Consider the following 15,637-nt stretch of genomic DNA (forward strand, 5'->3'; position numbering starts at 1 on the left):
TAAGCAATCTAAATATCTCATGATGGAAGAAAACAATTACTAATCACACTGAAATATGAAAGGTACAGGATGCAAATATTTATATGCAATCTTTATAATTTTATCCATGTAAAAAAAGTTAATGCACAGCCAGAAAGTCCTGTTTGGAAATATAATGAAATCTTTCCAATGGTTATCTCTGGATGGTAGAATTATAGCACTTTTAATTTTTTTGTGCATTTCTTCATTTCCCACAATGAATATGTATTTTCTTTACATCTAAAGCCAACTACATAAATGATACTAATTAAAAATAGGGCTTCCCTGGTGGCACAGTGGTTGCGAATCCGCCTGCCGATGCTAGGGGACACGGGTTCATGCCCCGGGTCCGGGAAGATCCCACATGCCGCGGAGCGGCTGGGCCCGTGAACCATGGCCGCTGAGCCTGTGCGACCGGAGCCTGTGCTCTGCAACGGGAGAGGCCACAACGGTGAGAGGCCCACGTACCGCAAAAAAAAAAAAAGAAAAGATTAATTATGGTATTGTTTTCACAGGTGTTTCCATTTGTCAAAACATAAGTGTATATTTTATTTTATTTATTTTTACAATAACTTATTTTCTCATTTTTATTGAAATGTAGTTGATTTACAATGTTGTGTTAGTTTCAGGTGTACAGCAAAGTGATTCAGACCATATATATATATATATATATATATTCTTTTTAAGATTCTTTTCCATTATAGGTTATTACAAGATACTGATAATAGTAACCTAAAAGTATATATTTTAAATATGTAGATTTTATTGTATATCAGTTATACCTCAATAAACCTATTAAAAAATAGTCTTGAGAAACAAGATCATCATACCCCTCTTACTACAAGAGGGGTTTTGTTATGCCATTTGGGGGCTGGAGGACAAAATGATTTGGTAAGGGTACTTAGACAGCAAAATGGCCTCTGCTCCAGATAGCATGGATGCATGCATGCATTCATTCATGGAATCTGCCTTCCTATCACATGCCAGGAATGTTGGTAGGTACCTGCATATCATGATGCTTAACCAGCCACTGCCCTGAAAGTGCTCCCTCCTAGTGGAGGGGAAGGCGCGGCACCATCTGACAGATTGCAGCCAGCGCCCACATTAGGTCGTTTTCCACTAGTGCTGTCCAAGGGGGCCGGAGGCAGATCAGGAAGTGAAGGCCTTAGTAAGTGGTTCAGATGGAGTCACGAAGGGTGACACCAGGATTACGGCTATGGAAGTGGCCAGAAGAAGGTAGATTACCCTCAAGGGAGTGTCGTGGTCATCACTCAAGAATAGGGTTTAAACAATTTTTATATGTTTATGTCTGTCTTACGTGCACACTTGTAACAACAGCAGGAACTGAAATTGAGCGTTTGCCGGTGCAGGCACCTTGCAAAGGGCTTACATCCATTGCCTCATTTACTCCTCGCCACAACCCCCAGGTCGGGACTTTAAGGACCTTCATTTCACAATGAAGAAACTGAGGCTCGGAGAGGTTAGGCGCCCAAGGTCACAGAGCTCATAAGCTCTGGATCCAAAGCAAACAGCCACCACAGATACTTCCCACTCACTCTGGGTCCTGTTTGAGAACGAAAAGGTCCAGATCGGGACAGCTCAGCTTTCGCTCGCTACGTATTTTCCCAGATCCAGAATGGAGGAAACATCCGCTAGCACAACCAACAGGGTCGTGCGCAAAGGGGCAACTCCATCAAAGCCGTTGGCTGACAAGAATTTGGGGCTTGGAGGACAAACCCGGAGCAACCGTCAACCAGCTACCAGCTCAAGCACCAACAGCGCACCCCGCGCCGGGGGCAAGCAAGCCTCCTAGGGCCGCCAGCTTGCGGGGCTCAACGCGCGTGCGCGGGGCCAGAGGGGCCACCCCCGCGCGAGTGCGCGGAGAGCCTGGCGCGCGGCCGGGGGAGCGCGCGGGCGCGCTACGGCGTCGGCGTTGGCGCGCGCTTTAGGCCGAGGCTGCGTGGGCTCGGGAGGGAGCTAGGCGGCGGCGTCGGCGGCGGCAGCGGCTGCGGCAGCGGCGGCGGCTGCGCCCCAGAGCCCAGGGGGACGCGCGGACCTCGCACCGCGGGTGCAGACGGCTGCGGAGGAGACCCCGGGCTCCCGGCCCGGGGCGGGAGAGCTCGGCCAGACGACTGCCCGGCTCAGAGGCCGCCGGCCGCGTCCCTATCCCGGAGTGGCCGACGCCCCTGGAGACTCGCCGTGACACGGGCCTAACCGCGGTGGCCGCGGGCGTCCGGACCACTCGGGCCCGTCGGGCCGGGCCAGTAGAGGGACGAGCGTCCGGGGCAGGTGCCGCCCCCCGAGGGCCGGCCGGGGGCCAGGCGCTTAGCCGTGCGGCCCGCGGGCCGGGCTTGGCAGAGGGGCCGCCCGCACAGCGTCCCCACCCCGCGGGCCGGAGCGGGAGTCGCGCCCCGCCTTCTCTGGAGACTGCCGGGCCGGAGCGGCGGGAGCCCGGACAGCCAGCGCCCGCCGTCGCCCGCCGGGCTTGCGCGGGAGAGCGGGGAGGAGAAACTTTGCCTCTTATTGTTGTTTTTACTCCTTAAGTGTAAGAAACTCTGTTGGAAGGAAGAATGTCCTTCTTCAATTTCCGTAAGATCTTCAAGTTGGGGATCGAGAAGAAGAAGAAGCAGTACGAACATGTGAAGAGGGACCTAAACCCCGAGGAGTTTTGGGAAATTATAGGAGAATTGGGCGACGGAGCCTTTGGGAAAGTGTACAAGGTAAGAGGGAGAAACGGGAAGTTGCACTTGTGAGATCAAACAGCCCGTGGCCCGGAGTGGCACGAGGATTTCTCGCTCCCGCGTCCTGTTCCTGTCTCTTGGACCTTCTTAGGACTTCGTAAACGTACGTTGGAACTTTATTTAGGTTATCATCCAAGCAGTAGCTAAGAGGTAGGGTTTAAGGTTGAACAAAATGGGGCCTGGATGTAGTTTAAAGAGTGGTTGCCAAACGGAGGCAAGGTTTACCGTCTGCTCTGTTAAACGTTAAAGGAAATGAGGGTGTTCTTTAATTTAAAGGAGGGGTCTGGTTGTGGCCTTCAAGCATTTTCAAATCAGAAACTCATTATACTTTTCAGTGGATTTCTATTTGTGTACTAGCTGTTTGCATTCGTATATATACTTACACTAAAGCAGTTCCCTTTTGGGGTCCAGAGTATATATTTGGTTGTATCTATTGCTCATACATAACCAGTCTCTTGGGGATGAGAGCAAAGTGATTGCTACTTGCAGACTATTCTTGACTTGGTGGCTTGACAGCATACTGTAAAATGGAGTGGAATTTCTGATAGAAAATTTTTGGAAGAAAACCTGCATCTGGTATTAGTTTCTAAATATAATTATAATAAGCATTGACTAGAAGTCAATTTCAGGGCTTAAGAAATTAAAAAAAAACATGCACCTACATATATACACATATTTTTACATACAGATATTCATTTCAGTAGAAAGAGGTTTGCCGTTTCAATAGGAAGGCATGGGTTAACTGTTTACTGTCTTGTAAGGAATATATGAATGATGTCATCGGAATATTTTAATCCTGAATGGTGAGGATTTTATGAGACAGTTTAAGGGGAAGGACCCACAGGGTTGCCTAGAAGTGAAAATATAAATAACTTAAGTTTATACAGGACTCTGCAGTTTTTAAAGTACTTTCACATAATTTGGCCCCCATGAGAGTTCTGCGAGATATGCAGGTCAGTAGTATCTACATTTCATAGATGAGGACACTGAGACTCAAATTGTTCACATTCACACTAGTCACAGCCTAGATTTGATCTCAAGTCTTCTGACCCCATATTTACTGTTACTTTTTTTTTTTACTTTAATGTCTATTGGTAGAAGTGATAGCATTTTTCCTTCTTTCTAAGCATCATCACACTGTCTGCCTTTGCCCTGCCTCTAATGCATCTCAAAGCCCCTCATTCTTAGTCTGAAATATCTACTCTTTTCTGTGTGCTTTCAAAACACATTGTTCACCTTGCTTACTATGGCAGTTGTCACATGTTAATGTATTTATGTTTTTATGATAAGACTAGGGGCCAAAATTATATACATTTGGGTTAATTCTATTGCCTTAGCACATAGTGCATTTCTCTTTATATTTGTGGAAATGAAGGAATGTGTGTTACCTGCTTGTGAGCGCTATTGAAGCTACTATGTGCTGTGAAAGTTGACAAAGTAAACTTCAGTGCCTAATGTGGAGAGTAGACTATGGATTTCAACAAGAGCTTACAGTATAGAATGTATGGTAGACAGGGCTTTTAGTGCAGTGGGAAGATCACTCCTGGGAGTTAAGAATTGTGTTTTATTGCTGGTTGTCACAAACCAGCTTCGAGATCTTCGAGAAATTTAATGTCTTTGGACCTCCTTTTTCTGAGGTGGGAAATCATAGATTTCCCTAAATGTTTAGATTCTTTTACCCATTAATGTTCTGTGAGTATGCAGTTATCTAGGAAAGGCAAAAATAAATCCTCAAGGCATCTGGGATCTGGTAGTTAGAAGGCAGTAGGTGATTATGGGCAGTTTTCATGGTATAAATGTTTTATTGAACAGAAACAGTGGAATATTAAGACACTGGCTCCAGAGTTGGACTATATCTTGGCTCCCTCAATAGCAGCCTGTGACCTTGGACAAGTTACTTAATCGTTCCATGTCTCATTTTTCTCATCAGTAAGACCTACTCCTTAGTGTGTGAGAATTAAAGGAGATAAAAAATGTAAGACACAAAAAAGGGCTCAGAAAATGGCAGAAAATTACTGTTGTTACATTTACAGCTTGGAAACAAAATATGGGATGGGACAGGAAAAGGGACCTATGAAGATAGTAAACCATTTTCTGGCACAGGCAGATTGTGTGGACATGCTAATGCTATGTGATTTAATTCTTTAATGACTCTGCAAAGTGAATGTATCTTCCTATAGTGGGACACCAATTGAAAAATTTTTGAAAAACAAGAGACTTACTCCATGTAGTTGAACACTATAAGATTGTGTCAAGGATAATTTTTGTGGGCTTGATATCTATTTTAGTGTGATACTTGAAGAGTGTGAGTTCTTTGCATCTTTTTCTTTTCGTCTTTCATTTTTTTATGCTTTCAAGGAGTAAGCTCTGAGATTTTTTTAAAAAGAGAATTTTAAATTTAAACGTATCTTACCTGTTCTGCCTTTTTTGTAACCTTTTTTACTGTACAAGATTCTCTAGAAATTTTAAATTTATAAACTTCTGTGTAAGAGAAAAAGCTTTGATAGCTTTTTTTACAATTGTATGTATTAGTATGTAATAGAAAACTATTTCTAAAGTTGATTCCAACTGTCATTTGCTTATGGAAATTAGTAGCTGTTACAAAGGTTAAATTTCTAAATAGACAGTCATTTTTCCGTCATATTGTTGTATGCTCTCCACTAAGTCCTGCACTATACAACTTTGTAACAGTTACTTTCTTGCCTGAAAGATCTTCCCGATTTTAAATTTATTTTCTCTTTTTAATAGTATTATTTGACACATAAATGAAGATATGTAGTATCCCTCACAATTTTTTATGTTTGGATTTCTGTTGCTTTTAACAGAAAAAAAAAAAAAAAAAGGAATGACATGAAATGATCTGTTGAATTGAAGCTGAACTATTGACTGTGTGTTGGATGAAAGTGATTCTTTTTATGTCCCTGATGGGCATGCACCTTTTTTTAGAAATATATAATCTTTGTATTGAAAAGTACAAAACATATATGTACGTTTAGCAAACAATAGTAAAGTGAACTCATATTAACAACCATCAGAGTAAAGGAATTCTGCCAGTACCCCAGAATCCTTCCCACCTCCTTTCTGAATTACTTCCTCTCTCCCCCTAAAGGAAACCACTATCCTATCTGTAAGTTTTTCATTTCTTTCCTTTCTTCATAACTTACTATCTAGGAGTGTATAACTAAACATGATAACTTTAGTTTTGTATGTATTGAGTGTATTTTGTGTCTTGCCTCTTTTGAAATCAGCATTATGTTTGTGAGGTGTGTCTTTGTTATCGCTAAAGCGGTATGTAGTTAATTGTTGCATAGAATTCCAATATATGGTTACATCACCAATTATTTACCATTGTACTGTTAATGGATATATCAGTTGTTTCCAGTGTTTGGCGTTTATACACAGTACTGGTGCATATATGTATGAGTTTCACTAAGACTCAGGAGTAGAATTGCTGGGTTATAGGGTAGTGTATCTTTAATTTTACTAGATGATGCCATACTATACCAGTTTACACTCCCACCAGCAGCGTATGATAATTTCCTTGCTCTGCATTCTCTCCAACATTTGATATTGTCAGAATTTTTAAGTTTTGACAATCTGATGTTATAGTTTTCCTTGTGCTTTTAATACATCTTTCTCTGACTGCTAATAAGTGATTCTTTCCATAGGTTTATTAGTAATTTGAATTTCTTCTTTTGTGTTCAAGTTTCTTGTTCATGTTCCTCTTGGATGTCTTTTTCTTGTTTATTTGTAGTGTATTCTGGATTTTAACCATTTGCTGGTTATGGTTATTGCAAATACATTTTCATTCTGTGCCTGTCTTTTCATTTTCTTTATGGTGTCTTTTTATGAACAGGAAGTTCTTGACTTTAATATACTCCAACTTTGTTTTTTCTTTTTCAGTTAATGCTTTCTCTATTGTATTTGAGAAATTCTTTCCTGGAGTGTCCTTCCAGTTGTTGGATGGGATGCTGCCCGATTGATGAATCACCTAATAAAGCTAATTAGATCTTTGGGAAAAAAAAGAAAAGAAAAGAAAGGCTTTCCTAACCTGAGATCATGGAGATAATCCCCTATTTTATCTTCTAAGAGCTTTATGATTTTGCCTTTAACATTTAGGTCTACAACCCTAAATGTTAGAATAGATTTTTGCAAATGGTATGATATAGGGGTCCAATTTCATTTTTTTATCCCATGGATACACAATTGTCCCAAGACTCATCACTGGGGGAAACTGTTCTTCCACTGCTCTGCAGTGCTGTCTGCAACATGTGTCTGTTTCTGCGATCTCTAGTCTCTTCATTGATCTATGAGTCTATTCCTTTGTCAGTATCCCGCTGTCTTAATTAGGAAAGCATTGAAACAAATCTCTGCTAGAGAAAGACTTCCCCTTGTTCTTATTCAGCAGTGTCTAGTATATTCTTGGCCTTTAGTGCTTTCATGTACATTTTAGAATTAGCTTAATTGAGTTCCACAAAAAAACCTGTTGTGCCTTTTTGAAGGGGTTTAATTGAATTTATATTTAGATCAACTTTGGAAAAATTAACGTCTCCCTGATACTGAGTCTTCCTACCTATGCATATGTTTTATCTCTAGGTCTTTTTTTTAATATCTCTCTTTTTCCTCCCCAGAAGTCTTAGGAGCTCAAACTACTTCAAGAGTGTCTTAAATGCTTTGTTTTTCCTATTGGAATTTCTTCCTTGTTTTGGTTATGTACAACCTTCAGTAGTCTTCTGAGAAAGGATGAATGGAAGGTTCGGTTTTTAAGACCAGGCCTGTCTGAATATGTCTGTATTATAATGTCATACTTGATGTATAGTTTGGTCGTAGAATTCTAGGTCAAAAATACATTTTTGAACTAGCGTTGGTGAGGACAAAGAGCAATTGAGAAAATCCCCATCCCTTACTTATGGCCAGTCTTCCAAAGTGATTGTATGAATTTATACCCCCATAAGTAAGGGATGGGGATTTTCTCAATTGCTCTTTGTCCTCACCAACACTTGCTATTGTTATTAATACTGTTATTAATATTTTATGTTAGCCATTCTGGTGAGTGTGAAGTGGTTTTATTTACATTTTCCTTATGACTAAAAAAATTGAGTCATGTGCCTATCGAATATTTGGGTATTTTCTTTTTTGTGAAATTTCCTGTTTGCCCATTTAAAAACATAGCTGTATTGAGGTATAATTTATATAACTCAGAATTCACCTATTTTATGTTTATAACTTGATGAGTTTTAATAACTTTGCACAGTTGTGCAACCATCACTACAATCTAGCTTTAGAATCCTCTTTTGGCCGCTTGAAGTTCCCTTGTGCCCATTTACAGTCAATTCCTGTTCCTGCAGGGGTTTTCTTTGTCTGATTACTAATGAGGTTGAGTTCCTTTTTATATACTTATTGGCCATTTGGATTTCTTCTTCTCTGAAGTGCTTGTTAAAGTCTTTTGGGTTCTTTTTCTTTTTCTCATTGATTTATGGGAGTCTGTATATTCCGGAAACTAATCCTCTCAAGTTATATATGATGCACATTATTTTCTCTTGCTTTGTAGTTTGTCTTTTCTTTCTCTTTATGATATCCTTCTTTTGTATAGACATTTCAGATTTTAATGTAGTTCAATTTATTAACTTTTTATACTTAGTGCTTTTTGTCTTAAAATTTCCTTACCCAGGGTGATGAAGATGTCCTCCTATGTTATGTTCTTAAAGTTTTATGGTGTTGCCTTCTTCCTATACATTAGGTCTGTAATTAAACTGATGTTGGTTTTTGTCTATAGTGTGAAGTAGGGGTCCAGTTTCATTTTTTCTATGTAGATACCCAGTTGTCTCAACAGTTTACCGAAAAGACCACCCTTTCCGTATTGCTTTGCAATGCCTCCATCATATGTCAAATGTCCATATACACATGGTATATTTCTATGAATTTCCTATTTCTTTAGGATAAATTCCTAGAAATAGAATTGTTAGGGCAAAATACATGATCATTTATTAATGTTTACTGTGAAATTACTCTAGAAAGGTTTATAAATTTATTTTTAAATTAATTTTTAATTATATTGTAAGATGTTATGGAAAAACCTGAATGAACTTTTTGGCCAATCCAATACAAATAATTAAAGAAGTTCTATTTATTGGGAAAATTAACTTATTAGAGATTAAAGTTAGTTTCTTTGACCGTTACTCTAATTATTGTTCCTGCTCTTCTCTCCATAAATGTAACTATTATCATCGGTTTCTTTTTCTGTTTGTTTTGTTTTGGGGGGTTTTTTTTGGCCGTGCTGCTTGGCTTGCGGGATGTCAGTTCTCTGATCAGGAATTGAACCCAGGCCACGGCAGTGAAAACGCTGCATCCTGTCCTCTGGACCACCAGGGAACTCCCCATCATCAGTTTCATGTATATGTTTCTAGATATTTTTCTGTGTACTTACGTATATATACATGGGTTATACCTATTTAAACAACCCAACAATGGTCTATTTCTGTGCCTTTGTTCCTTGACCTTTTTCAATGTTAGTTTTTATCCTTTTAAAAAAGTTTTACTTTTATTTACTTTTTCAGTAGACAAAAAGAGTATCTGTTTATTTCATTTTCCATTTCTCTCATTTTTAAAGAGATTGCCATTTAAAAATTAATTGAATTATTCATATTCTAATAGAGTTGTTTTCTTGTTGATTTGAAAGTACTTTTTATGTACTCTGAAAATGAGCACTTTATAATAATGACGCAGTTATTTTAGTTACTTTAGTTTATGCTGCTTTTTTGATATAAAGACATATAATGTTCTTTATTCTACAAAATCTGTCAGTGTGTTACTTTGCTTTTTTTTCTTCACTTTCATGCTTAGAAAAGCCTTCCCTACCCAGAAATTAGATAAATATTTATCTATATTTTCTTCTAAACTTCTTAATAGTTCAGTTATGAAGAATTTTAATTTTAATTGACAATTAAAATTTTAATTTTAATTGACATGACGCTCTATTCTACCCTAAAAAAAACAAAAATATATTTTCTCTATTTCTAGAAATGTAAATACTATTATTTTGAAAATATAGCAAAGTATAAAGAAGAATATATAAAAATAATTCTACCTTTTAGATAACCTGTTAATTTAAAAGAACTCAAGGGTATACTCGTGGTTAGAAACTTGAACAGTACAAAAAATGATAAAATTGAAAAATGAAAGCCATCCCTGCCAGTCTTTCTTCCTGAGTTTAACCACTATAATAATATCTGTGTATCTTTTCAGGTAAAATTTTATGCCTGTATGAGCATATATACAAATGCTTGTTTGTAAAACTGAAAATATATCGACACATGCACATTAGTATATACCGGTGAACTTAACTGCCTATCAAATTGATAGCATAATTATACTGGAAAAGTGCTTCAAATGATGTTTTAAATTAATTAATTTATTTTTGGCTGCATTGGGTCTTCGTTGCAGTACGCGGGCTTCTCATTGTGGTGGCTTATCTTGCTGTGGAGCACGGGCTCTAGGTGCGTGGGCTTCAGTAGTTGTGGCACGCAGGCTCAATAGTTGTGGCTCATGGGCTCTAGAGTGCAGGCTCAGTAGTTGTGGTACATGGGCTTAGTTGCTCTGTGGCATGTGGGATTTTCCCGGACGAGGGCTCGAACCCGTGTCCCCTGCATTGGCAGGCGGATTATTAACCACTGCGCCACCAGGGAAGTCCCAAATGATTTTTGAATAGAGTGCTCTGACTAGTGGGATATATTTAAAGGATAAAAAGAACAGCAAAGAATGCTTGAACTTTATTAAATAGGTTTGTTACTAGTAGTGATAACTAATCTTATAATTCTGAAAATACTTTATATGTACTATAGGATAGAGCAAATTAATATAGTGCTGTTTTAGAAACTAGGATTGTAACTCAGAGAAAGGGGTTATAAGCTTGAAATGTAAGGAAGAACTCTATGACGTTGATTTTTGAACTGGAGGTTTTAGTTTGAACTCGTGATAACACATGCACTCATGCCCCCCAACACACACACACACACACACACACACACACACACACACACACACAATGCATATTATACATATTCCTGTTTTCCACTGAAAAGGCCTAGAAGTAATGATAAGTAGTACTCCTAGCTCTTGGTTTCTAAATACCATTTCCCACTAAAAGGAACCAGGGCTTGTTGAAAAGTCTGATCCAGGTCTGGGCTAGAGAAGTACAAAAGTGATAAAAATTGAAAAGTAAAAGCCTCCCCACTACTCGTTTTTTCCCAAAGGAGCCTGGATATCTTGGACCAGAAAGCAAAGATATGCTCAAAAATTGATGGGGACATGCCCAAAGAATACCGGTTAGTTTTGAGCAACAAAAATATCAACAAAATAGTAGCCTAATAGAGGAATGCTAGTTAGTTAATATGTAAAGATTGATAAAATTAGAAAAACCACTATTTTGCAACCACAGTATAATAATTCAGGCAAAAATTATTGATGGATGCTAAAAAAATCATTGTGTGGAAGGCTGTGGAGGAACACGGTTTCACCCCGTAAGTATCATAAGTAAGTATCACCCAGTAAATGTACCTTTTTGGTAGAGAGAGCTGATGGATACCATCTTAATCAAGTGATCAAACCTGGCGTTAATCAACAGTAACAGGAGGAACTGTATTTTCTGATATAATTCAGTGGGAACTGTATAATCACCTAATGTAGTATTTTTGTTAAAGATATTTAACCTGAATCTGTTAATGAGGAAACAATCAGACAAATCCATGGTTTGAACTTTTAAAAATGTAAGCAATAAAGGAGTTTTTTAGATATTTGAGAAATTTGAATATGGAGTATATATTAGATATTATATCAATGTTAAATTCTTTGGGTATGTTAATTATATTGTGGTTATGTGTGAAGTGCAGCTTACTTTGCAAGTGGCATAGTAAAAAAGAAATGCATGTATGTGTGTGTTAGTATATACATATTTATGCACATACACACATATCTTTTACATATATATGTAAAAGATATGTGTGTGGATCTTGTGTGTGTGTGTATGTGAGAGTGAGAAAAGCAAATATAACAAAATGTTAATTGGTGACTCTGGGTGAGGGGTGTATGGGTGTTCACTGTTCATTCAACTTCTCTGTAGGTTTGAATTTTTCAAAATAAAAAAGTAAGGGGTCGTATTTTAAAATACTCTTCTACACATTGCTTTATTTCACTTAACAGTTCTCCTTTTCACATTTTTTCCCTCCCTCTATATAGTCATCATTTTTCTCTTTCTCTTTTTCTATGAAAGGAGAAACAAAGTCTCCTTTCAGAGTAGGCAACTACTTCTGTACTATTACTAAAGTTATTTGGTGTTTATTAAATACCACATTATGTTTTGTACTCAATACCACATGAAGTCCAAATTCCTAGCATGTATACATTTATGTTTTAAAAGAGGTAACTGAAACTTTGGATTGCAAAAATAGCTTTAACGTGCTGGCTCTTCTTTTGTTCTTCTTTGTAAAGATCTTAGTATTTGTATGGAATAACTTGCCTTGAGAGCAGCATGTTCTGGCCCTTTTATAATTTAACGTTGAGAATAGTTGTGTGGCAATGACCTTCCTTACCATTTAAAAGCCTTTATTCTTCTTGAATTAATGTCCAGAAGTAGTACATCTTTGTCCTATTTTTAAATATTTTTTTGAAATTGTCTTTTCGTGTTCTCACTTTTTCATCTTTTCAACTACGCAGCCTATGCAAATTTCCACAGCTTATCTTTCACACAATTGTCAATAATGTTTCAGTTTATTCAGGCTGCTCCGAGTCAGCAAGTCCTTGAAATAAGTGGGAAAACTGTGTGATCTGAGAATTGGTAAAACATTTTGGAAACTGCAGATTTAGCCAACATTAACTTATTACTGACATTTTGCTGTTGGTGTCTTGACCGGCAGTAACTCAGTTTTCAATAAATAACCAGAACAATATAAATAAAATAGTGTTTGGGAATATAAAGAGACTATAGAGTATATTCCTTTCTCTTTTGCAGAATTCAGGAAATGACATGGAAATTCTTTTTAAAAAATTATTTATTTATTTGGGGATGCCAAGAGGCATGTGGGATCTTAGTTCCCCAGCCAGGGATGAACTCATGGTCCCTGCAGTGGAAGCGCAGAGTCCTAACCACTGGACTGCCAGGAAATTCCCCGAAAAATGCTTTTTTAAAAAGGATTTCTGTAATATTTTCCAGATGGGAAGAGTATAGTTGATCCTCATTATTTGCGGATTCTGTATTTGTGAATTTGTCTACTTGCTAAAATCTGTTTGTAGTCCCCAAGTCTGTACATGCATTACTTTCACAGTCATTTGTGTACGTGTGCAAAGCTATGTAAAATGTGAGTCCCTAGACCCACACATTACATGCTGAGATTGAACTAGGTGATGCTACGTCTTCTTGTCTCAGCTCTCATACAGAGATTTCCAAAGGATGGAGACAGTAGAGAGCAATGTAGTGAAGTGCAAGAAGCTCCTGCGTTGGGACGAGTTGGATGGGGTTTGAATCCCAGCTCTGGCACCTGTTAATTGGGGCAGCCACCTAACATTTCTGAACCTCATTTTCTCTTTTGTAAAACAAAGAAAATAGAATCTACCAGGATGAGTTGTTTTTGAGATTGAAGATTATAATCTATATGAGGAGGGGTGTGTGTGTGTATTTCTTTTAGGAGCAGTGGTTCAGTATTCACTAATTCAGGATTTGTAGTGACCTATATAGAACATAACTAGCACAAATAATGGAAAGCAACTGTATATCTTTGCCAAGTGATGTTGAGTAGTTTTATTCTCATTTGATATTCATACTCATTCCTAGCAAAATCTTATCAGGGCTCTGAGAAGATCACCAGAATTAGCATATAATGTAAAACAGGTAGCAACAATAGCTAAACAATCTAAAACTATCTCTAGTGCTATTCTTTTTTTTTTCCCTCACTTAACTGCTCTTTGGAGCTTTGAATGTTTATTAACCAATAGTTATTTTTAATTTTTTTAACTTTTTATTTTATGTTGGAGTATAGCTGATTAACAATGTTGTGATAGTTTCAGGTGCACAGCAAAGGGACTCAGCTATACATGTACATGCATCTCTTCTCCCCCAGACTCCCCTCCCATCCAGGCTGCCACATAACATTGAGCAGAGTTCTCTGTGCTATACAGTAGGTCCTTGTTGGTTATCTATTTTATTTCTTTATTTTTAAATGCATAGATCTTTTTAAAAGTTTTATTTATTTTATTATTTATTTTATTTTTGTCTGCGTTGGGTCTTTGTTGCTGTGCACAGGCTTTTCTCTAGTTGCAGAGAGCGGGGGCTACTCTCTGTTGCGGTGCGCAGGCTTCGCATTGCAGCGGCTTCTCTCGTTGCTGAGCATGGGCTCTGGAGCGCAGGCTCAGTAGTTGTAGCGCACGGGCTTAGTTGCTCTGTGGCATGTGGGATCTTCCCGGACCAGGGCTCGAACCCATGCCCCCTGCATTGGCAGGCGGATTCTTAACCACTGCGCCACCAGGGAAGCCCCAAGAATAGCTCAGTCTGCCTTTAAGGGGCTTGTTGAAAGCCAACTAACAGCTGGAGGTGCCGGGGAATGAACCTGGGGCCTGGTACATGTGTGTACATGTTGATCCCAAACTCCGTGACTATCCCTTCCCCCCATCCTTCCCAGTATGAGTTTGTTTCTGTTTTGTAAATAAGTTCATTTGTATCATTTCTTTTTAGATTCTGCGTAACCAAATATTTAATACTACTCTGTGTCTTAGTTCTCCCATCTGTAATCCTCATCTGTTTTAGGAGGATTATGCCACTTATTAAATTCGTGTCTTTCAGCTCCAGACACCCCCTTCTATAGCTCTACTTTGTGATGCTGTTCTAAGATTTTGCAAATCACGTTTCTGACTTGCCAGCTGCTCACTTTTAGGTTTCAGAAGTATGGAGCACTAGAGGGAGGCTGCAAGGAGGAGGAGGAAGAAAGAACCTACACCTTTCTCTTTGTTTCCTGTGGGCTCCCTTGTCTGCTTTCCTGTTACTTTGACCATCATCCTAGTGGAAATTCTTCACTCCAGCAACAGTAGTCCTGAATTCAGTTTGTAGTTTTTCCAACACTCACAGAGCCAGCCTCATCACAGCCCTTACTAACACCAGCTCCAGTTGGCTAGTCCCCTCTTCTTCAAAAGGTACCCTAGCCCCACAAGATCCTCTTCCAAGTTCAGAGCCGCCAGCAGCAGCTGAGCAGAGCAGCACTCTCTCCTCAGGGAGCTCAGTTTCAGCTCTGCAGAATCTTTCCTCCAGGTTTCTGAGTTTTAGTTATTCCAGTCTCTTTCCTTGGCTCCTGTGATTCGTGAAGATAAAAACATAGTGATTTTTAAGTGATCACGACTGATCTCTGAAAACTGTTTATGTATTGAAGTTATGTCTCCTTTAAATTAATATCTGAGTATTTGTTATTTAATTCTTGTTTTTATTAACATTTGTTTAGTTATAATTACATCTTTATGTGAAGAATTTTCATGCTTTAGGTGGTAGATGAGACTTTTTTTTAAAAAATAAATTTATTTATTTATTCATTTTTGGCTACATTGGGTCTTCGTTGCTGTGCACGGGCTTTCTCTAGTTGCGGCGAGCGGGGGCTACTCTTCGTTGAAGTGTGGGGGCTTCTCATTGCTGTGGCTTCTCTCGTTGCGGAGCACGGGCTCTAGGCACCAGGCTTCAGTAGTTGTGGCTCGTGGGCTCAGTAGTTGTGCCTCGTGGGCTCTAGAGCGCGGGCTCAGTAGTTGTGGCGCACGGGCTTAGTTGCTCTGTGGCATATGGGATCTTCCTGGACCAGGGCTCGAACCCATGTCCCCTGCACTGGAAGGCGGATTCTTAACCACTGAGC

At 39.0% G+C, this 15,637-nt stretch overlaps 1 protein-coding gene across 5 annotated transcripts in view; it reads left to right on the top strand.

Annotated features, from left to right (window-relative positions):
- The first annotated feature begins 2,000 nt into the window (after positions 1 to 2,000).
- Positions 2,001 to 15,637, top strand: part of SLK (STE20 like kinase) — a 56,882-nt gene continuing 43,245 nt past the window's right edge. For 2 of the 5 annotated variants that reach the window (XR_016388155.1, XM_022568841.3), the window contains exon 1: positions 2,001 to 2,738. Coding sequence is in view for 2 of the 5 variants with exons in the window: in XM_022568841.3 (XP_022424549.1) it covers positions 2,589 to 2,738 (150 nt within the window). In the remaining 3 variants the exon portion in view is untranslated. The other 3 variants (XM_022568842.3, XM_089898117.1, XM_089898118.1) reach the window with 3 other exon arrangements.

This window comes from Delphinapterus leucas, chromosome 16, assembly GCF_059928025.1.
Source record: "Delphinapterus leucas isolate spDelLeu-1000000601 "Yukka" chromosome 16, BTC_Dleu_Yukka2, whole genome shotgun sequence".
Classification (NCBI taxonomy): domain Eukaryota; kingdom Metazoa; phylum Chordata; class Mammalia; order Artiodactyla; family Monodontidae; genus Delphinapterus; species Delphinapterus leucas.